The sequence below is a fragment of the Vanessa atalanta genome, chromosome 17 (genome assembly GCF_905147765.1).
Source record: "Vanessa atalanta chromosome 17, ilVanAtal1.2, whole genome shotgun sequence".
In the NCBI taxonomy this organism is placed as follows: domain Eukaryota; kingdom Metazoa; phylum Arthropoda; class Insecta; order Lepidoptera; family Nymphalidae; genus Vanessa; species Vanessa atalanta.
Genome location: NC_061887.1, coordinates 6,409,305 through 6,433,827, shown reverse-complemented (window position 1 = coordinate 6,433,827; position 24,523 = coordinate 6,409,305). Strand labels below are relative to the sequence as shown.

At 30.6% G+C, this 24,523-nt stretch overlaps 1 protein-coding gene and 1 long non-coding RNA gene across 2 annotated transcripts; both read right to left on the bottom strand.

Moving 5' to 3' along the window:
* Positions 1-11,489: 11,489 nt before the first annotated feature.
* On the bottom strand, positions 11,490-12,585 carry LOC125070322. Its single transcript, XM_047680134.1, has 2 exons — positions 12,069-12,585; positions 11,490-11,968 (listed from the first exon to the last, which is right to left on the bottom strand). The coding sequence occupies exons 1-2, from the start codon at positions 12,108-12,110 to the stop codon at positions 11,606-11,608; spliced, it is 405 nt and encodes a 134-aa protein (XP_047536090.1). The 5' UTR covers positions 12,111-12,585; the 3' UTR covers positions 11,490-11,605.
* A 2,744-nt stretch (positions 12,586-15,329) lies between these two features.
* LOC125070489 lies at positions 15,330-18,427 on the bottom strand. The gene is made up of 7 exons (XR_007119883.1): positions 18,331-18,427; positions 17,675-17,729; positions 17,413-17,439; positions 16,852-16,878; positions 16,497-16,523; positions 16,001-16,024; positions 15,330-15,695 (listed from the first exon to the last, which is right to left on the bottom strand). It is a non-coding gene; the product is annotated as an uncharacterized LOC125070489 (long non-coding RNA).
* Between the last annotated feature and the right edge of the window lie 6,096 nt (positions 18,428-24,523).

The window sequence follows — 24,523 nt, the reverse complement described above, 5'->3', positions numbered from 1 at the left end:
AGTACTATTTTTATAACTAAATCGGACGTTTTATTTATTTGCTTATAAAGGCTGGCATTTCTGTCAGGATAAGTCATTTGTTTATTATTTTCTTTAGAAATTACAATAAGACAATATAGAAATTATGAAAAATAAAGGCGATTCGTCGCATCGTCGTGGTACCTTTTAAGTATACTAAAATATAAATCTATATCTCCACAGTGGATATAAAACTTAACGCTAACGTTCAACAGGCACGCTCCTGTTGGTCGATTACCTAAATCAGTTCAATACCCAGATCATTATTAGCATGTGATAAACCAGTTAAACAGAATATACACAGGCTGCACTTTCTATTGCTAGCATGTTGTCGCATTTAACAAAACATTACTGGGTACATACATGGGTGCTCTACTACTATGACATGCTACAATGTCAATTATGATATCCCTGACACTAACTTGAGACGCCGTCCCTAAAATAATTCGTACGCCAAGCCAGCCAGAATTAACCATTATTACAGCCTCCGCAACGTCTTAAAACATTCGGTCGTAATTCTGGTACTACCGATTTTTGAGAGACATCGTTAACGAGATCTTAACGTTAATCAGCCATAGTTCAGTACCACATATATGTACACCCAATATAGAGCGAGGGAAATTACCATAAAACTACGAATCGTATACGCTATACAGAAACCTCAAACCCGAAGCCATTTCGCTAAGGCAGCTCCATCGGTAACCTAGAACCCTGCAACTTCGTCACCTAAGTAAATTCAAAACGACATCGCCACATGGAACACTAATGCAGCGCCTGTGATCAAGCCACATAGCTTCAGTCCACGTGTCAAGTCATCAAGTATCCGCGAGAGTATATTTATTAACATTTTACTGAATAACATTAAGTAAAGTAATAGCACTTCATAAGATCATTTTGCGAGTACATTGTACAAATAAATTAACATATAGATTGTCACCTGGATTTAGAGTGATCGTACCATACAGTTATATGTTTGAATATTGATACTGTAAATATTTGTATGAGTTTTAGAAAGACCGCTATACGAAGTTGGGTCCGTCGATCGTTACAGTTTTATATTTTTTTAAGGGATTAAATTGAGGGAATTATATGTTTTAGGAACCTATTTTAATGCTACTGTATTTTCTACAGTATAATTAGCTTATATATTATATGTAAATATATATATTATGAGTTTTAAATTTATTTATTGGTTGGTATATGTAAAATGTAACAATATCAATAAGAGGTCATGAAAACCAAGGAAATGTAAATAGCAACTTTTAGACTCCGGGTTGCTACCGATAATTTATTAAGAATTTAACGCATTCTTGGTTTGACCCAGTATATCAATTCAGAATTTCCAGATCTGCGTTCTTTTTATACATAAATGATAAGCACTCTAATCCAGCTAGCAAATAAAATTTCGGTTACATTCATACATAGCATCTATACGATATTGCTTCAAATGTAGTTTTAAGTATGCAGGAGTTTGACGTGTCCATTTTCTGGTTTTTCATTTCCGCATTGACTGAAATGTGAATATTTTTTATAACTGAAAAGAGAGGAGATCTCAGGACGTCATTAAATAAAAAAATAGGCAGATTATCGTTTAAGAATGATGTTTCATAGCATAGCAATATGGTTTTACCAGATATCAGATGACCATTGAAATTGATGAAACATTAAGAGGTTTTAATTAAACGGATACTAGTTTATTTTAGGAGTCACTTTAAACTAGTGACGTTTCTGGAATTTTCATATTTCGTTCCTACTAGGAATAATTAGCTCAGTAAACCAGTTGTATATGCGATCAGAAAAACTAGGCAAGTAATGGAGCGGTTCATTGATATATTTTGGTTATTCTCAATCTTTAAGTCCGTTTAAATATCGAATATAATAAAATAGCCTTATAGATTGAAAACCGCAGACTGTTATGTTAGTATGTATCTTTTAAGCTTGAAAATGTCCGCATACCGTCTGTTCTAGTTCCTCTGAAGATGTCGTATCAGACGAAGTGAAAGCTATTAAACTCTGCATGACCTTCGAAACAAAATGAGAACTCAGACAAATTACTTTTGTTAGTAAGATAGTTTGTTAGTTAGGTTTTGTTAGTAAGTAAATTAAATTTTAAAACTGGTATTTTATGTTTGTTCGAAACGTCGTTCGAAGATAAAATACCTGTATTTAAATTTATTCTTTTGTGAATACCAAACAGTCAATGTAATTCAGGATGTCCCTTACTAAAAGTGCAATTTCGTGCTATTACTTTGACAAGCAAAAAGTATATATAGCATATCTTTAGCTTTACCAGAAAATTAGTTCTCTTAGTTTTTCAGCCATGGGGTTTAAGGTAAGATCTTGGAAATATTAATATAGTTGATTGATGGATAAGCCTCCTATACTCCCCTACCTATGCGGAATTGTGTACTTATATATTATTTATATAAAATAGTGGGAAATTTAGCGTTTATTCAAAATCTTTTTTAAGAATTTCGATACTTTTGACAGGTTTTGTTTTGATTTGATTTCATTGTAAACTGCAAATCACATTAACATTTGGCACACAAAATGATAAAACCTCTTTTAAATGAAATTTTCAAATCAAATAGTATACATTAGTTAAATTAGATTAAGAGCTTAAACAGCCGTAGTACCGTTCTCTAACAAGCTAGTGACTTTTTTCTGCTCTCTTAAATTAATTATTTGTTAAATAGTAATAAATTAATTGCAATCAAGAATCTTCTTTAATTTTATGCGCATCTACGGCTGAAGCTCTTCAAAATGAGACCATAGCCGATTATGTGCAGCTATCGTCCCATAATCACTGGGACAAGAATCGGCTTACGCTATTAATATATAAGATATATATATATTATAAATGTCATCGGGGTTCAAGCTTGCTTCATAAATTTCATCAAATTCAGTTTAGTAGTGTAGCCGTGTAAGCGTAGCAGACAGACTGACGGAGTTATTTTCGCATTTATAATATTAGTATAGATAATTCACTCTTGGAAATGCCTTTCTGTTCATTCTGTGTGAAATAATAAAGTCTTATTCATGTAAAATAATATGTACATCTTTTATTCAGTGAAGTGATAGAATTAATTGTAAATTTGTTACTACTGATTATATCAGAAACATACATTACTAATTAAGTACGGAATGAAATGACTAATATACATTAACTGTCATGAAGATTAGTTGAACGGTATAAAAGTTTTTGTACTACGCCGCTATCAAAAGCAAGTTTTAAGAAATTAAATTATATATTTATAAAATTAATATTATGCTTAGTTTTATAACCATAAAAGTTAAAAAAAATACTATTAATCATAAATACAAATGACAATATCAATTTTTATGAATAAGATATTTTTATATAGAAGTCAATTTAATTGAAATTTACACTCGAAATTTTTCGAATTCGAAAATTTATTTTAATTTTATTTTACAGACAACAGTTTTTAGCGTCATTATGATCGCATGCATTGTTCAGAGTCACTGTAGAAGAATAAGTAGAGATGTAGAAGAAGAATCAACGAAACCTGTCGATGATTCCAAGAAACCAGAGATTGAGAATAATGAAACGATCGAGGAACGCATAAATCCTTTTGAAGAAATCACAGATAAAATATCTGGTTTGACTAATATGAATAGTATTGATAAATATACGGGAGGAATGGGTCCAAAAGAAATCATAAAGATCTTCATGGTAGTCCTCAAACCAAAATCGTAATATATAACTTTTAAATGTTGATAACGTTAATACAAAAAAAATCTTTTTTTTGTGACTAAAACTGTCACAGTATTATAGTGTAACCAATGCAAGAACTTTGTAAGAACTTATTCTAAAATATATCTCTTAATTATTTAAATTGCTTCCAGTATGAAAGTTGTTTTGCTAACGAAAATTTTGTAATTGTTCGTATTATTTGTTTAATTCTGAAATAAAAAAAACAACACAACTTAATTGTTTTATAATATAATTTCTGACTATGATATATTTGACACAACACTATGACACATTTTTACATTTTAAACGTATGTTTTGACAAAAAAAAAAAAATTAAATCATGTTCTTTGAAATTACATATTTTCTTACTTTATCTTCATGGACTTTATTTCGGAATGTTTAGGTATAAATTACTTAAATATACCAACAACAGTTAAATTCTAACAACGATCACTTTGACTATAAAACATTAACACCTTATCGTATCGTAAACGTACAATCTCAATGAAATGAACCATTTCAAATTAATTTCGATAATCGCTTTCAAGAAATCGGTTTAAAAACATGTTTGAAAAATAAATTGTACATTTTTCGATATGTACAATAGCTATAAATTCGTGTCGCATTAATCTTTATTATTTTAGGCGTGTCTGAATGACCTGGCATCCTCAGGTTTCACAATTTTAACTCCATACTCCAACTCTTCATTACGCATATTTTTGAGACTTTGAAACAATAAAAACATACTTACTAAATAATCTATAAAACGTTTCGTAAGAACAACCATTTTCAATGCGTATTCTATTTCAAATCAAAAAAAAATATTAACTAATACATTAGACGTTTACTGTGTATTGCATAAACTAGCCACTTGTATATATAACGGTAAGGCATAACAAAAACATAGTTCGAGTACTTCAGTCATCATGGCATGTAAGGTAGGTTCGTGAAAATAATAATACAATTTTTTTGCTAAAAATGCATCCTTAAATCAGTTTTTTCCTATAAGAAAAACAAGTACATAGCAATATTTTAATATAAAAAGACCACAAATAATGTATTTGCCATTTATTTATTAAATTGCTCAACAAAATCGTAACTGACTTAATTACAGGAGTTTCGTTAGGTCAGCCTTAATATTAAGAATGTCAACATGTTAATTTCTATATTGATATTTTTTATTCCTTATTATATAAATATTGAGATATTGTTGTTGATTTGTTTTTCTTATTACCTAACATATAAGAAAATCCAATACTGAAAGCTTAAAAGAGAGGGGTCGTCGTATATTTTTAGGCTGCAGGTCATGAGAATTTCGAGGGTTCTCATCCCGAGTTGGGCTATTCAAACTTTTTTTTTATTTGATTGTAGTTATTTTTGTTACGATATTATTATCTAGTAACACTAACGAGCATGGAAGTTGCCGGTATTGCAACGAAAACACGTCTTGCCATTGGTCCTAGTCCTAGTCTATATGAGGGAATAGAGTGATAAATTTTATTTACGCTCACACGCTAAATTATCAGTACTATTTTAACTCCATATAGTCTCCCGTCAAATTGTTCGCCGTGGTCTCGTTAAGGACATCTTCATCAAGGAATATTTACGTTATTATGTTTCATATGGTGAAAATATAGAATCGAAATCAAAATTGATTAAAAACAATGAATAATTAAATCTTATGTAGCGTGACTTTATTGCATTTACGGTTAAAGTGTTAAATTAAATTTCCAATCACAAAGATTGAGGAAAAAATATCTATACACTATAATTTTAATTTTACTTTATCCTAAAAGTAATTGAATCCTCTTATCTATTTATTTTTCAGATAACAGTTTTCAGCTTAATAATGCTCGTATGCATTATTCAGAGTCATTGCACCAGGATTAAGAGAGAAGCAGAAGAAGATTCAGAGAAAGCTGCCGTGGAGACCAAGAAAACAGAGGGCGAGAATATAACCCCTACAGAGGAACGGAAAAGTCCCCTCTCAGAAATCAAGGATCAATTGCCTGATGATACTATTATAAGTAGTTTTGGTAGAGTCATGGAGGAAATTAAACCAAAGGAGTTCGTAAACGTCTTTAAGAATTTCTTTAAATTATAAACGTAATATTATGCCGTGATTTGAAAATATTAAATTTAGAAAAATAAAAAACTACCGGTTATTTATTTATCTGACCCATATATCATAAAATAAGTGAAGTAAGTCTTGATCAACAGATTTGGACCAAGCTGCTCCAAAACGAGTTATACACCATGTGGTAGAATTCAACTGGCAACATTCAAGTTTCCTACGAGCACATAAGATCTTCTTCTGGTTATATATTATATAGTTTGGCGGAAGAGTAAAAGAGCCACTTGATAGAAAGCGGTCACCACTATCCACTACCACTGCATTAATATTGTAAGAAATATTAATTATATCTTACATCGCCAATGCGCCACTAACCTTGGGAGCTGTTATGTCCCTTATACCTGTTGTTACACTGGCTCACTCAAAGCGGAAAACAATAATAAGTATTGTGGCATGGCGGTAGAATATACTATATAATAATTTGGCGGTAACCCATATGGGCTTGCACAAAATCTTACAACCAAAACACAAGAGAGTATCTGCATCATTCACTATTTTATTTAATTCTTCTTTTGATGAACCTTGACCTTTTGGGATATTATTTGATCGTTCAAATAGTATTCCAAAGGGACTAATAGACCATATTACGGAATTATTTATTGCAAACACAACAAAGTATCTTGAATTATTGACTTACTAACCAGAATCAGTCCTATCAATAACGTGAAATAAGTATTCTACATTAATTTGTCTTATATAAAATAAAATAATTACTATATATTAACAAAGGGTATATTTGTTTTATTTGAATTGGATTTGGTTTTTGTATAATTTATTTATCCTTTGTGTTATGAACGTCATTGTATGAAGTGTTTGGACGATTTTATTGTCACACGAGTTAACAGGCTCGTCATCTCCGGTGGTTACCCAATTTAAGTAGAGTGGTCATCACAACCTGGTATTTATACAATGTTTTTATATATTATATAAATATATATTCTTAGGAATTCATTCATAAAAAAATTATATCAATGATGAATTAAGTATACTTTAATTTCCAAATACCATTTTGCTTTTTATTATACTAGCTGTTCATCGAAGTTTCAGTCACGTAGCTTAGATTATAGGTACATGCTATTGTTATATAGTTAAGAAAAAATGCTTTCTATTTAAGGTGAAAGTGTTGTGAACTGTGTAATGTATCTCCTTTAACGAAAAGCATCCGATAGTCTAGAGCACAACGCGATAGTTACAAAATTGTGAAACTTTATAAAAAAAAAACATTGTTATAGATAAAAAACATATTCGGATGAAAAGATTGCTCAATTAGTTTTTATTACTCAATTACAAGTCATTTGAAGTTATTATTAAAATATTTGCAAAAAAATAACGCGAAGAATAAAAATGCTCATGAAAATAAGATTCCATAATATAATCTAATTATGATTGTCTTTCAGCGTGAATAATTCAGTAAGGAATTCCAAAGTTATTAAATTGGTTGGTACGAGTAGAACTATTTATTCAAATATTAAAAGCGATAAAACTAATCACGCGTAACTAATTTAGGTCAACATTTCTCATTACTGTGCGAATAATTGCGATTGTTTCGGCTTATTTCTATGATGTATAGATTTAGCATAGACGTAGAATAAACATGTCGATTAATTGAAGATGTTGATTACATTTTTTATTAAGTTAACTGAATAGTCTTAGTTTAAATGTAATATTAAAAATGTTAATATTTCGTCTCGCAGCCCTTGTGCGTCGTATTGTCCCCAGTCCTCACGCTTATTTCTGACACACGTGCGTGACCGAAGTAAATCAGACTTTCCTGTTGTTCCCCTGAAATCAGTAGGACCTCAGGTTTTATATCATTCAGACCACTAAAGCAATTGTAAGAAATCAGGTCCGAAATCAACGATGGATTATCGACTTGTGATATTTATATACCTCGTAAGTATTATATATATAAGTTTCATAAATTAAACACTAATTTAACTTAGAATTACTGAGATCTTTCGTATAATATGCATTTAAAACTATTTAATCACTATTTTTAATTATATCTTCATTTTGGGAGTATTGATTAAGGAAATAATTTATATTTTGATGTGTCTTCTCTATTCAAGATTCAAGTTAATGTAGTAATGAGGTTCGCTGATTAGATTTGGTTTGCCAGTTATAATAAAACAATACAAATATATTCAATTTATTATATATACTAGCAATCGGCCCCGGCTTCTGAGTTCAGAGGTTTGTGAGATTCATTTTAATTATAAAATAACACGAAAAAATATTATGACACATGACACAGTACATTATCTAATTATTTATTAAGATTTCAAAACAAAAAGATATTATCGAAAAATATTCAAAGCGCCTAAAATCCTTTGCAGTTTTAAACATCAAATCGAAGCTCTGTGCTAAATTTCAGTTCCAAAAACAGTTATCACGTCTCGCAAGTTCACCCTGCCTATGCTGTGACTTTATTAAATAAGAATGATATTATGATATTAGAATGATATGGTACTAAAAACATCCCAAAAATCGCTATCCTCTCAAATATGGTGATATATATTTTTAAATTAAAACATCTCTAAATTGAAGAAATACTCTGTACAGGAATACCGATATTTCCGATTAAGTAAGGACGATAGAAAAATCAACAGATTGTTTTGTTGTGCTACTAAAATGAAATATTTCATTTGCTTGCTTTGCTTATACTCCCATTATGTGGATTTTACGCGTCCTGGCTTTGCCTGATTTTATTTGGCTATTTAATTTTTATATGGATATAATTAGTTTATTATTTGCATTTTTAATAACGTTATGCAAAAATATGAAATTATTTGTCCTAGAAAATGAATTGGCTAATACATCTCAATATTTATAGTCGAAGATGTCACTACCAGTTAAAGGGTTTCTTGTAGTGAATTTGCAAATATTTACGGCTCAACAAATGAATAATTCTTCACCATAAATATTGACTACATATGATATGTTTTAAATGAAATAAAGATGTTTACCTGCCGTCACCTTGCAGAGTATTTTAGTGTTGTAACTGACAAGGATTTTTTTAGGCAAGTAATACATGTAGTAATATATATATGATTTATTTATTTATTTATTTACTGAGTATGTGTGATTATTTCAAAAATATTTATTAAATTACCTTGAATCTTTGACAATGGAGTGGCTTTATACACCAGCGTACCATTAATTTGAACAAATGAATACTCACGTAACTTCCGCTGCGCCCACTCACTCCCACAAATGATCAGAAATTGGGACGAATTCTCGTTTTAAATAAATCAGATTGCGTTTTATTCGGTATACATGTACCAGCTTAGTCCAATACTTTAATTGGCCTTTCAATAAAAAGCCTAGATATTTTATTAAATTCTAACAGCGCTGCAGGCTATACACATTTTATTCTTAGAATGGAGTAATTTGTTTGACCTATAAATATTTATAATTGGTTAGGTTAAGGTACAGCATATATGTAATGTAAAATAAATTCGACTTGGGCGACTGTCCATTTAAGGCCGCTGATTGAACTGCACCGCTTAATAAAAAGGCTAGGCTGTTAATTGAAAGGCTAATTAAGCTAATCGACTGCAACATCTATTTAAAATTACTTTTACTTTAGATTTTTTGTTACAAATGAAGTCTAAATATTCATTATTTCGATTACCTTTGAAATATGTACCTGAATGAGACCAAAAAATAATTTGCATCGTTTCATTTATTTCGCTATTCCTGTCGCATATTATAGAGTATGATTAATAATATAATATATATTTTTTGTTGCTTATAGAATAATAATAAATTTGATAATTACTCCAATAAAATTAAAATTAGAAATATTACCATAATGTGTCGGGATTTGTAAACATTAAATTTGAAAAAAAATATATCATATAATTTCAGTATCATAAATATCATATCGTATCATTTCAGGATACACCTATGGCTAATATGATATGGCTATGATGAGATGATATGGCTTAAATGAAGTACCTCTATTATTTAAATTTATTAGGTACTGTCATCCTTGAAAACAACGAGACATCTTTGCATAGCAATGGCATAATTAAAACTTATAACTTATCCGGTACCAACACACCTAACATTATTAAAATTTTGGTTCAAATTACTGAAAATATCGTGTGGTGTATTTAATTACAGAGATGAAAAGATGCAATAAAAAAAAGCATGCTTACAAAAAAAATATCGAATGTTATAAAGTTAAGTACAGTCGGAAAACAGAAATATTGGCCGTTTATTGCAGAAATAAAGGCTACTCATTTAAAATAAGCTCTACTTGTATTCTATAGTACTCACGTAAATGTAAGTACTTAGCCGCGGGATGCAGCTGCGTATCTATTATATAAAAAAATAATAAAACAAATCTCTAGAGCCATTATCTAACACCAAACTTGACACTCACCGCAGATTACAACGTGTAATGTCAGAAATGGATATGCATTGCATTAATAATCACACGATTTTTTGGGCAATAAATGAACCGGCCCTCCCGTCACGAAAGAAGGCAATGAGGCGAGGTGTTATAATTTTAATTTTAAAAAAGAACTTATAATACATAAATAAATTTCTATACTTAACGAATTCTTATAGAGATAAGACTGATAACGACGAAATTGGCATTGAAAAACTGGATAATGACGAAATTGGCATAGTTTCCACTGACTTCCTTATTGGTGTGGGAGTTAGCTTATAAGGCCGAAGATGGCAAGGTCTCAGGTTCAAACGCCAGGTCAGACCAATGTTAATTGCGTTAACAGTAACAGCTGTGATATGAAACTAGATAGTGTACTGTTCTGGGTCTCGGAGAACATGTAAATCCGTTGCTCTTGCGCCTAAAACCTTTCCGGTCGGATTAGCCATCCCATCGGAATATGATTGATTGATTGATGGATTGAGATTGAGGATATAGAGATTTTTGTTTACGCACACACGTGTCCACTGTAATTTATTAAATATATTTCTTTGTTTACAGTGTTTTGCGCTATATGTATCAGCTTTGTCGTTGGAATCTGACGCCCGTTCAAAGCGAGATGTCGTGGAATCAATGAAAAGTGCCTGGAATGATGTTGTTAAAACTCTAACAAACGCGGGCGATGCAGTAGTAAATGTGTTCAAGCCTACCGAGAAAAGTGTCATTGACAAAATGGCGGACGGGGTCAAGAGCCTTACTCAGTAACCAGTTTGAAAGTATTGCGATATACACTGATAACCGCTACATCGTATTTAGGATACTTAATACATACAGGTAAACAATAAGATTAATTTCTTTAAAAAAATAATTTATTTGTGATGGATTAAACGAACGTCAATGTCAAATAAATTTAGCTTAAAATATAGTTGGCATACCACGTGCGTAATACTTTTACGTATTTTTTATTGTTATTTTTTTGGTCATTTTTAATATATTTGTTAAAACATTTAGTTTACAAAAGGCAGAATATAAAACGGAATTGATTACATAGTCTATTAGTTTCCATTATTTTAATAATTTTAATTATGTTAGCTTGATGTGTATTTAATAGCTATAGTTAAGTATCTTTTAATTATATTTATCGAAATGTAAATTAAAATAGTTTATATAAAAACAATTATTTATCTGTATTTTAAATTTACATTAAAATTAATATTTTAATAAAAAAAAACAGTTTTATTTCAATAAGTTACCTTAGAATAACATACAGTGAAACCTAATACAATAAAACATAATAAAAACGGTACATTGTAATCGAACAAGTTGTTGCGTAATACATTTATACATCACTATGGTATCGAACGTTTGAGTCGATATCGAACTCAACACATTTTCTCATCTCTACATCCTGTGGAGTATCATTAAATATCTCTATCAGTTTATCAGTCCTAGGCTGTAGATTCATGACGGTACCCTCTGGATAATCAGGTCTTTTATCGTAAGTGTAGTCTTCTTTCTGCTTATGTCGAGACGGCACCATGAATATACCAGCAGTGACTTCCTTGGTGTTACTTTCCTGCTGTTCTTGAGCTATCTCGTAATTCTTACGACGTAAATCAGACACGCTGTACTGATAATGTTCCGACTTATGACGTTCTTTACAAAACATACAATACGCTATCCAAGCGATTAAAAACGCCGACTGTAACAAACATAATATCACATGACCGTTCACGATAATATTTCAAAGACATTTCTTTGAAATATATTATTAAATTCTTATATATAGATTAAATTCTTACCAGGATCAATGCGAATATGAATCCAGCGATGTAAGTCGACATATTAATTGTTATATTGATCTACAACGTATCTAGTCTGACACGAGTGGTGCAATCGAGATTGGAACAGTCGCTGGCGATCGGTCCAGCGTCGTCTCACTCAATTAAAGCCAGTCGTAAACTCTTTTAATATGTGATGTCATTGGGATGATTGGAGTATCTTTATTTGGAACAATGTCTTAATTCAAAACGATAATTTAATATTATTAGTGTAACTCTAAATAGTAACACAAACAATTTCACAGTGTACACGTTACAAGTTAATATGTTTACTGTCTTACATATGTTTGCTTCCTCGTCATTGGTGATCATTAATACTATGTTTTATGCATCTTATTAAAACATATTGTATATAGTGTTCGTAGTGACATGACATTGTTAACGCTTTATATTGTTCGCATGGTGTAATCTTCAATGAAATCAGTTGTTCTGTAACTTTACTCGACGTGATATTTAATAAATAAAAATTGATAAAAAAATTTATAAAATGTCACGATAAGAATATACGATAAATAATAAAAGTGGCTTACATTAATTTCATTTGTATGCTAACCGTGTCTGTTCTCATGGTGTGTGTTTTCTTTTGTTTCTAATTTAGACGTTATAAATAAGTATTTTTTTATAATTACTTTTACATACAATTCAATAATCTGTGTATTAAAAGTACCAGTCGGTCACATGATTCAATTGACGTCGAACGAGTCTAGAAGGCAATGAGCAATGCGTTACGACCGGCTAGAATATATATTATAATACACAAGACCTAGTTTCTACTAAGTACGTTCAACAGACGTCGTTACTTTTAACAGATTTGTAGAGCTATTCATAAAAAATAATATTTATCTTAAGTTGTTCGTAATATTGGGCAGATTTTTGTCATGTTTATTGTTATTCTTTTACGTTACGTTTTCGTATCTTTAATTAAAATTCAGTTTTTTTCATATTAATCGGTTAAATATTAACAGTGTTTGTTACTTACTCAGTTAGCCATTCTCGAATAACGTTATTATGAATAATTCATATATGGTCATATAAATGCTCATGTGTCAGAATGGTAGTCCATAGAAATAGACTACCAGTGATTTTTTTTCAACATTATTTTTTATAATTAACTCCAAGTTTAATTTATTTTTTTGACATAGCTCTTTTACTTATTGAAATTCGCTATTTTTTGACGCTTGCCTAAAATAGAGTTGGTAATTTTATTTTGGTGATATTAGCTGATTTTTAAGTCATGATTACAGTGATTTTAGAAGACTAGCTGTAGTGATGGTGACGAAATGTACTAATAGCCAGATAATCTTTCACTATTGAGAAAATACCACTCGAGCCTAAGAAAAAAGTCACGTTGTTTCAGTGGTGTGTTTGGTTCACCTGTGGCAAAATTATATCTGATATATGCATATACTAACAGCTCCATGCAGACAGTTTCTCCAACGCTTCGAAGAAGCACTTTCAAAGATTTTAAGAATATATCCTTCTTATCATAAGTATAACTGCTTATTGTATAGTATTAAAACACTGTAGTTATGTATACAAAAATACGACTTACTATTCTCCTGCTATTTTTTTATTAATTAGTTAATGTACAACAATTTTGCAATATAATAATAAAAGGCGTACTCACTTCATTTCAATGGAATATAGTACTTATTTGTTATATTAATATAATTTGAAGCATTTAAATATTACTGAAAATATTATTTTAAATATGAAAATATTACTTAAAATAAATAATACTATACATTATTACTATTTAAACATCAATAATAATGAAATAAATCATGATCAAAACATAAACAGTAATAGTTAATTATTTGTTTTTCTTACGTCCAAGAAAAAATTGCATATACATTTTTAATAGTACTATGATATTACTGTCAAATGAAAGTATATAGTTCTTATAGTATGTTTATATAGTGTACAAAACATAAACTGCCTCGCTGATAATTTGTCCTCGGTTCAAGATAATCTTCGGCTCAGTTAATCGACAATTTATTCTGCCTCAAATGGGTCTTTTAAATTATTCGAATATTTATTAATTATTAGTACTTTATTCACACTAACAGAAATTATATAGTTACACCAAAGCAACACCGAGACAATTATCATTAAACTGTATGAGTATTATCGTTAAGCTTCTTCGTTATTATTTATAAATTTAAATATTATGTTCAGATTTTAACAGATATCATACCTTTATCTTATTATCTTGCCAGTTATAACAGTAACACTTGTGGTCACGAACTGACCCGTATGTCCTCCGACGTCGACAGTACGAGATTTCTTCGTTAACGTAAAACAATTAATAACTTTAATTGATGAAGAATGACCCATTAATACTCTAAATCACCTTGATGTGGAAATGAAACCAACCAATTTAATGTATAATTTATATTATCATTAGTAGTGTCGTTTTAAATTTAACCTCTTAAAATATGGCTACATCCGTTTATTTAAATGATTAACGCGAGGACGCAGTTGTGACCGTAGCATTACAATAAAGAATAATAATCACGATTGATACAAGCAAGCTAAGGTGATCAGCTTTGTGTGACATAGTTATTTTATTTATTGAAACATCGAATTTGAAAATCTCCAAATACATTGGACATTGAAATGAGGGATTATATATATTTTTAAGTCCGAAAATCAGCAAATTCTTCCAAGATTTATTGACAAAAATGGATTTAGATGTTGAATAAAAAGTTTATTGAAACAATTATTAGTGACAATTATAAACTGCTTCAATGGTTTAGTGTTGTTAAGGTTACGAGTTCTATAATAATTTGGGTTATTTTGATTCCAATTGAAACAGAATATTTACTTAAATAATAATAAGAAATATACGTGTCATAAGATGTGAGTTAGCTGTTATCTAAGAATTTAGAGATTTTATTACAATTTTCGACGAAAGTTTGCATTTAAAAATACTCAATAATACCTAAATACTGAGTATCTTTGATATCTTTAGTTTTAGTTCAAAACAACCAAACAAAAGAAATCTAATCGATTTTTATACATAATCTGATTTTGGAGTAATAATTGATGTGTATAGATTAATCAAAATTTGCTGCCATTATAATATCTTACTTGGTTATTTAATTTACTACAATTATATAAAACTTTAAAAATGATATTACAAACTCATAAGATGTATCGTTTATTATAGAGAAAATTTTAAAGAATATTATTTACAGTTATATTATATTATACATTCGTTAGTTACATACATATATGTATATAAGGCATGGCATATAAGTCAAAATCAGATTATATTTATGATAAAAAATATACTGTCAATCATTGTTAACGCATTACATAATGCGACAATGCGGTCTTTATGTAGATCAATCAAGCATCCCACCGGATGTAGCGGACTTGACCCCTTTGCCTAATCGGAGGTCACTTTTATTATTATCAAAGAAGCAATAAAAGACGTGAATATAAATTGTTATTATATTTAAAAAATAATTTTAGCATATTCAAATGAAATGACGTTTAATTAACACGAAGTATAGTTCTTTAGGAGTTATTAAAAAATCTTAATGGGTTATTATTTTCAGCTCCGTAAAAATTGTGATCCATCTGAAAAAAATTATAATTAATTGATAGATTTTATATTTTGTATAAGAAAAACGAACAATTATTGGAAAATAGTTAATTTAACGGTTCGCTACATTTTTATAAGCCACATCTCTCTTAAGATTGCAAGTGAAATTTATTTCTTAGCAAATGAATTATTTTTCAACTGTAATTCAATATGCGATCCAAAATATATTTTTTGTTATGTGGCTTTAGAAAAAATATCTGTGCCCTACTGGCGAACTATGATGATAGACTTTAAAAAAATTGCCTTTTCTTAACGTGATAGAACTTCTGTCAATACTTACCATCTTCTCCATCCACTACATGAACTGAAAAAGAAAAAAAAGCATACTATTATAATAAATAATCGTAAGGAAATGCGTGATAGGCTGCATGATGGTGGTATTGACATAATTTGTTGTTTTTCTTTTCTTTTTTTTTTTTGCTTTTATATATGCCGAAAAGGCACAGATTATTTCGCCAATGTCACGTGCGATTGTAAGTTAGTAAATTTATAGATTTCTAAAGAAATGCAAACGTCACTTATGATATGTCAATCATGAGACCTATTATGCTATATTTCTTCCACACAGCCTTAGCTTCAGAGTGCATCTCAGTAATACAAACATTGAGATTTGGCGGTAAAATAATTCATACTAATAAACAAATAACACAAGCAACTAAATTTAATAAATTGCTTTAAATAAGTAAACTATGTCAGGTACTATACTAAAATTTGAACTTCAAATGCGTCAAAAGCAATTTTTTAATTATATTTATTTAAAAAAAAATATATATTACCTTGGCTATCTCCGTCAACAACGTTCACTGAAATAAAAAAAAATATTAAACATTTTATAAAATGTATATAGTGTCTATGAACATCAAACATTGATATTTTTTATTAGTTATGGAAAGTTTGGCAACTCGAAATATTTTTTATACAAGTAAACAATATTTATTCGATATTTCCAATGCCGAGTATTTTGAAATCACTCACAAATTAAATTGTGTCGTAATAATATCGATTATTTACTTGAATTTATACGCTTTGATGCGAACATTAATATGCAAAAAGGTTATCCAGAAAACTTGTTTTGGATTTGGATAAATACACAGTACTGAATGATTATGTAAAAAGAATAGAACTTAATACCTTGGTTTTCTCCATTGACGACAGACACTAAAACAAATAAATTATTAATTGTTATTTATACTAATAAATATATATAATAAAAACAAAAGACTTATTAAAATATTATCATTGTATATGTGTTTGTGGACTTATTATTTTAATTGTGATATAAGTATATAACAGTTCATAAATATAGCATTTATAAATATTTAATTTAAAGAAGTTACAATTAATTATTTTATAAATACGAGATAATACTGTTTTTATAATTTAAAGTATGGCATATTTGCCACGTAAGATATAATTTAAAGTATGGTAAGATGCCCCCCCCCCGACATTTTTTACTGTTAGAAAAAATAGACCATCTCAATCGTCAATATACCTTTAACCTTGAACTATGATGTTATGTTCCTGGTGGCTTAAAAAAATTTTAAGATACATTCTTTTGTATATAACAAAAAAACATTGATGAAACAGCTTACTTGTAAGTTGTTTGTTTTTTTAACTAAGATAAAAAATATCTACACATCATCGATCAACCAATACTTTTTTATTACTACTGTAGGGACTTCAAAATATTACCTTGACTACCGTCATCGGCGCTGGACTCTAAAACAAAAAAAAAGACATTTTATTGACAGAAAAACACATAAAGAAAGAACCATATAATATGTGTATTATAATTTTTCAATAGGTCGAATAATAATTAAAATTAATTAAATAATAGTGGAATTTAATTTAATATTATGAAACAAAAGTTTATAGAACGGTTCATCATAAGGTCGGTCATTAGATTCGGTTAAATGTGTCAAATAATTAATAGGACAATATTTTTTAATTTTACCTTCTTGGGGACGAGCTGCAACAATGGCTAGTACAGCCATGAGGACGAGAATGTACTGAAAAGAAAAAACCGACATTAGCACAAATGTACATAATAGTTTATGTAATATGGAATAAAATATAACAATATAGAGGGTTTAAGGGTACTATTGTTGACAGAAGATGACGTCATTTACGCTAAAATTAAAAACACTGATCAACTTATGCGCCACTTTTACTAATTTGCATTTATCGAACATTATTTTAAAATAAACATTGAAGAAATGACTCGCCTTTTATGCAAATGTCATTTATTTCGTTTAATATAAACCTAAAAATATTTAAAATGAATTATTACAAAAAAAAACTAAATAAAAATATAATATTCAAGTAGGTTTATACAAGCACTTTTTAATCATCATATTACAATAAATATTATACAAAGCTACCATTGGTTCGGTAGTAGAGTCTACAGAGCGCAGCAGGAAACTAGGCACTAGTTGGACATATCTAGTAACTAGTTTCCTGCTGCAACAGGAAACTAGGGACAGGAAACTAGGTGGTACTCTTTTCCACCTTTTCAACAAAGGCTATTAGACTAAGAATAGAAAACTATTGTTTTTATAAATTTTTATATAAAATATAAGTTTCTTGTTTTCAATTAACTTTTTTACATACCGTTAGCTTAGACATTTTTTTCAGTTTTCTTTCGAACGTCGTGTAGAAATAATGACAGTAACATTGTCGGTAGTGTGATAATTGCTTAAATATTGATGACCTCTTGATCTTGACATACGATACACGATAACCTTAATTTTATTCCGAGTATTAAAGAAAAAAAATGATAAAACGTTAAAGTTTGGTATTTCTTAATTATCTTAAGAGAATGTTTAGGATGTGTTCGGCTTTGCTATGTATTTTATTGTATTTCAGTTAAATTGTTTTATGAGTTAAAAAAGTTTGTCTCGTAAATTACGAAAGTTAGGAGTAAGAGTGCTTGTGTTTGAGCATAAGCTTGTGTAATATATAACACGCAGATAAACCATTAAAACATTTCAAAATACAAATGAATCAAGGATGCTGAGATTTAGATATTGTGTATTAGCTTATGAAAGTTTAACGAGAAATTGTCGACCTTAATTTTTTGTGACCTTCCCCGTCATCTTAAATGAGGGATTAAATTTTTTAACGACAACTCGATTCTCCGTCATGGTTCGATAATTGGGATTACAGACTTTATTGTGGCATTTAATACGCTCTATACCTAATTAAGGTCATATACATTTTACCTATTGTTGATTATACAAATCAACCATACGTTAAAATGGATAATGTATAATTATTATTGTTGGGATGTTGAAAGAAAAAAGAAAAAATAGTGATAAATAAAGAATATCTTTCTTATAATACGTAAGGAAAAATGTCTACAATCAAAATAGTATCTTTTTTAAATGTTTGTTCCAAAAAATTTGCTCGTTTAGCTATAAGTATGGTATGGTAAAGTGTTGATATTAAAATCACTTCCGCTCAAACCATCAAACTGAAAATTTTCTCAGCTCTTAAGTGAGATTACAATTTAGTATTCAATATTGGAATTTGTTCACTATATAAAAGCTTGGTTACATTTTAATATATATTTTATACGATACAAGTTTTTTTTAAGTTAAGTTAGTTTAAGTACGGTAGGTAGTTTTGAAAATATATGCAACCAAAAATATTAAAATCAGTATTTTTATTTCATTTTCATTGTTTCATTTGTATAACAATGCTTTTGACGAAGATAATTTTTTTTTTATTTAACACATGATAAATTTACCAAATATATAATAATATAAAAGTAAGTAAAATTAAGTATATAGAAACAAAAATAAGAAATTTTTAATGCGTTTATAAACTTATGCATTTAAATACAAAATCACAAGTATATAATGTTGTTGACCGTTGAGGATTTCTTTTCATTGAAGCCAAACCTGGGCATAGAATCAGACCATGCAAACCATATAAATGAACCAACGTACACAATTTGAACTGCGTAGGATAAGAATTTGTTCCTATTCAGCTTCCAAGATTTGAAATTAACAAACTAACAAGTAAACAATGTCAGTAACATAACAACTTCTAATAATATACAATTTTAACAAAAATAAACAACTTTAAATAAAACTAAAAAAAAGTGTAAATAAAATTTCAGTACCATTATCAGACCACATTGTTAGTATACCTTCCCAAACAAAAAAAGAGATTATCAGAATCGAAATCACGGAGTATACAGAGGTAACCAAAAAAATACAACAGAATTGGAAATCTGTATCTATTTTTGAAGTTGGTAAAAAAGAGAAGTAAATTGCGTAGAATCTGTTCAACTTAGGGTTGACTGGAAAATAGTATAATTAGTCCACTTAAGTGTTAATTTGTGCAAATAAATAAATTAAAATCAAGTAAACCAATACTATCAATATAAATTGTTAATTTTAAGTGCTTGATGGTGTAACTTTTCCAATAAATTAATAAATATTTACAAAATCGCTGTACAAACGAGATAACCAAATGATACGCTTATAAAAATGTAGTTTTCCATCATTAGTAGTGGAATTTTTCTCGTTGTTTAAACCACATAAGACCACCTTAAAAGTTTAATTTATTCATTAAAAATAGAATCATTGAAGCAATTTACAATCGACGATGATATCAAGTAATAGTGAGTGAGTGAGTAAGTGACGAATCCCCTAATTTTCGGTCTCGATTTACAGTTTCGGGGTTTTTTTTGTATCGTGTTTGTAGTTACAGCGTCACCGGGCGTTGGGGCGAGTACTAGACTCAGCCTTGAAATTTGGGCCCTTTTGAGCTCGAGAGTGTCGTCGTAGAGTGTCTCCTATGAGATCGTACCTCGGCTCAGAACGTAGTCGGTGGGGTCAGTTACGGGTGAAATTATCCTTCATTTTATATGAGATCAGTACATAAACATTTATCTATAATCGGTTAAAAAAGGTTATAATATAATATATTTTTTTATTCGGCCTTCGATAGTTACTAATTCAATAAGAAAATAATAATTTATTATTAAAATCGGGTCAAAAATAATACTAATAATAGTAATTACAGTGTTTATACAACCGAATTGTTTACTTCCTCGATGTAAAATCGGCTTAAAATATAAATATATACAAATGTTTTTATAGTAACACAAACATGTCATAAACTTATTCGTGAAACTATAAACGAGACGAAAACTATGAGTCACAGGCAGCAATCATTGGTACATGTATGTCTATTAATGTGACATTTAATTTATTATTTCATCTATACTAATATTATAAATGCGAAAGTAACTCCGACTGTCTATTTCCGAATTTGATGAAAATTGGTATAAAGTAAGATCAAGGAAACAAGATCCTTTTTATACGTAGAAATGACGACCGCGACCACCCTCCTAATACGGACTAAGCCACGACAATTGCTGGTATATTAGTCTTATTTTCATTATTTATATATAACAGGAAAACAGAACCTTATAGAAGAGAATGGAAGGCTACCGTTAAACATAATGCAGCTTGCACTATGTTAATAGCGTTCAATATATAAGTAATTGTTAATTGATAAAATGTCCTGTTTTTGTTCTGTCATTTTAGCTGTGTGGAGTTAGGAGTGATTGTATATTATTTTAAAGTGGTAAGGCTCAATAGATTAATTTAGCTATACAATTGAGTTCGGACCAAGCGATTTGAAAGTATATAGGATCCTTAATTGTTGAGGAAAACAGTCGTCTTTGTAATTTTCTAAAAACAGGATGGCTATTATTATTTGTATAAATTGCAAAAAAGGAGGAATGTTTTATCATTTGCTTAAGTCGTCAGTAGTTAGTAGTTAGTCATCAATAGCCGGTTAAGTAGTATGTTTAAATTATACGAGTATATGTGTGTACTTTTTATTCGTTAGATGAGGTCAGGTGGCTTAATAAGCTACTAGACTATAAGTAAGTAAGAGATCACCACCGCTTATGCTATGAATATAAAAAATAGTCATACCCATATTTATTATCCGTTAAAAGAAATACTATTCTTTAAACCGCGGCATGATCTAAAATGTTTTGTATTCTGTGCAAAAAAACCCTGCTGTAAGTTCCACGTCCCAAAAACGATACTTTGTAGATATTTAAATTACGTAATTGCGTATTTCAATAATTTTCTGACGGATTCATACACTCTCGTATTTGGGAAGCGCATTTAATACGCGATATCCGTTCTTATCAGATCATCGTCATTACGAAAGTGTGAGAATAGAGTGCATCTGTTTTTACGAACACATTCGTGCACATTTATATTTATAGTATACCCTAAGAGAGTGACTGCCGGACGAAATTTTGATTAGGAGGTAAAAACCAATCGGACCAAAAATCTTTGACAACTTTTTATTATCCTCTTTACTTCAAACAAATATACTATGCCTATGTTTTTTTTTATTCACGGTAATCCTGAAAATTAATTAAAGTTATTTTTAATATAAGTAATAAATATGGGTATTTTATATAAACATTACAATAAATTAAAAAAAATATATGTAGAAGCCCAATCTTTATTTACTTTGTTTATTCTTGTTGAAATTGATTAATATAAAGAAAATACTTAAAATGTTTCAAACATACGAAAAGCCATTGAAATAAAAAACCCGGAAATATTTTTTTAATGCATTGAAATAAAGGCTGACGTGCAAATGGGCCATCTAGCCTTCGTGCTAAGACTCCAGCATTGAGAGTGTATAAATCGCTTCAGACCTAAGCGCTGGAATTTTTTGAATTTTTGTTGGTTTAAATAAGAATACAGCTGCAAGCGTTTTCCTCATCCAAATATGTATATACTTTTAAAAAAGTATAGACATATTTGGATATACTTTTTTACAAACAAACTTGAAATTGTTAAAACAATTTCAAGCTGAGTTTTGCAGCGATTCATAAACTTAGATTATTTACATTTGAAATAATTCCACAAACATATATTTTTCATAAAAACAAAATACGGTCTGACTCAATTGGCTTTTGTAAATAAATAACACACGTAACACGTAAATTGAGTTCCGAAACTTTGATTATTTATATGTCTAGAAAAGCTGTCAAAGCTGACTACTAAAATTGACTACTAAGAATCACTTGAGTTACGAAACTTTGATTATTTATATGTATAGAAAAGTTCTCAAAGCTGACCACTATAATTGACCACTAAGTACACGACTAGTTAATTAGTTGTAAAAGTAGTATGACGTTTGGCGAGTGTAAAGCGTAGCTGTCATCAACACCAACATAATAAAGTTGGCTTCTTTGTTAATTGTTTTAGTTCCTCTGCACTACAAAGTGCGAAACTCTATCTAGACATAAAAAAACAATTTTTAAGCTAAGTTACTGATGTTCTAATAATTAAGTAATTTCGATGTGTTTGATAAATGATAAATCTTACTCTGTGAAGTTTCTTAGAATGATATTTTAAACAGATTTTTTTTTCAAATTCCTTAAGTTTTATCTTTCTCATAATTTCTAATGCTTGTATGTTCGCATATGAAGACAGGGGGGAAGACCTAGGTTTCCTGAAACCCGAGGTCCCAACAACATTCTCCACTGCAAAGCCGGCCACCCAATTAAGCGGATCTGAGCGATTGCAGTTGAAAATAGCGGCGCAGAGAACGGCCCAGACCCCGGAGTGCCGTCGAGACAGACGGCCGAGCCCTGGACCTGATGTGACGGCGGTGACGTGTTTAATCCGCGATCTGGTATCTCCGAAGAACAAGATGTCGCACTCACCCCAATCAGACTCTGACAGGCGCAGTCAATGAGAGAATTCCTGATGGTCAACGACCCGGGAAAGCCCAAAACAACACGCGCCCATCTAACAAGTGCCGATAAGTGTCAAGTAATACCACCAAAGCTAAGACCAGCGTCAAACCCTCGAGACCATGCAGTGAATGCTTTCCTAGAGTTCCGGGCTATTGTGACGGCCACCCGTGAGGTCCACTTAGCCACCTGCAAAAAGATCATGCAGACCTACCGACGCGGTAACGAAAAGCTGCTGGAGGTGGAGCTTGAAGAAGCCGAGGCGGCCATATACAACAACGACACATCCCAAAGGGAAAATGTCGGGGCGGTACATGGCTGCTTACAGCGCTGCAGAAGGATTCGTGGGCCTGGTTGAAGATGAGGGGCGAAAAGACGCACTCCCTAGGTTCTTCACACCAACAGGAGACCCAGTGGTGGTAGTGACCAGATGCACGAGAGTGATGCTAGATGACAGGATACTCACAATGGTAAAGTCCATCTCAGAAGGTCCGGGGGTGGGGGTGGGTGGGTTGGGAACTGCCACAGATATCGTGGATTGTCATTGTCAGGAATTTCGATGAAGACAAAGAAGTGGTAACATCTACTCTGCAAGCCCCATCGTCCACTCCCTCAAAATGGAGAGATTCACTGACGCCAACATATCATCCGACCAAACCAAAACCCTATATCTGGCCCATACGCAGGAGGAAAAGAAACTCCTGATGGACCAGGGATACGGAAAAGGTGAAGGGTCAATCGTCATGACCATCCACGAATCTCAGGGACAGACCTACGGCGACGTTATCATAGTCCAGTCGAAGAATGTGAGGCTCCGTATACACGAAAGTGTTCCTCACGCAGTTGTGGCAAACACTAGACACACTAACACCTGTGTCTATTACACGGACTATGGTAGCGACGATATTGGCAGATTCATCGGCCAAGCGGCGGGTGTTTCAGAAAAGACCATCCTAGAGCACAGTCTTAAGAAATCTATACATAAACGCGACATCAGAGTCGCCGAGGCTGTGCTCTCTCTGATCGAGCACGGAGCAGGGCCCGCTGGATTGC

Excerpts from the sequence above, each read along its gene's own strand:
- LOC125070322 (XM_047680134.1), bottom strand. The coding sequence starts at position 12,110 with ATGTCGACTTACATCGCTGGATTCATATTCGCATTGATCCTG. Across the intron at positions 11,969-12,068 it reads TCATATTCGCATTGATCCTG|TCGGCGTTTTTAATCGCTTG; the intron begins GTAAGAATTTAA and ends TGTTTGTTACAG.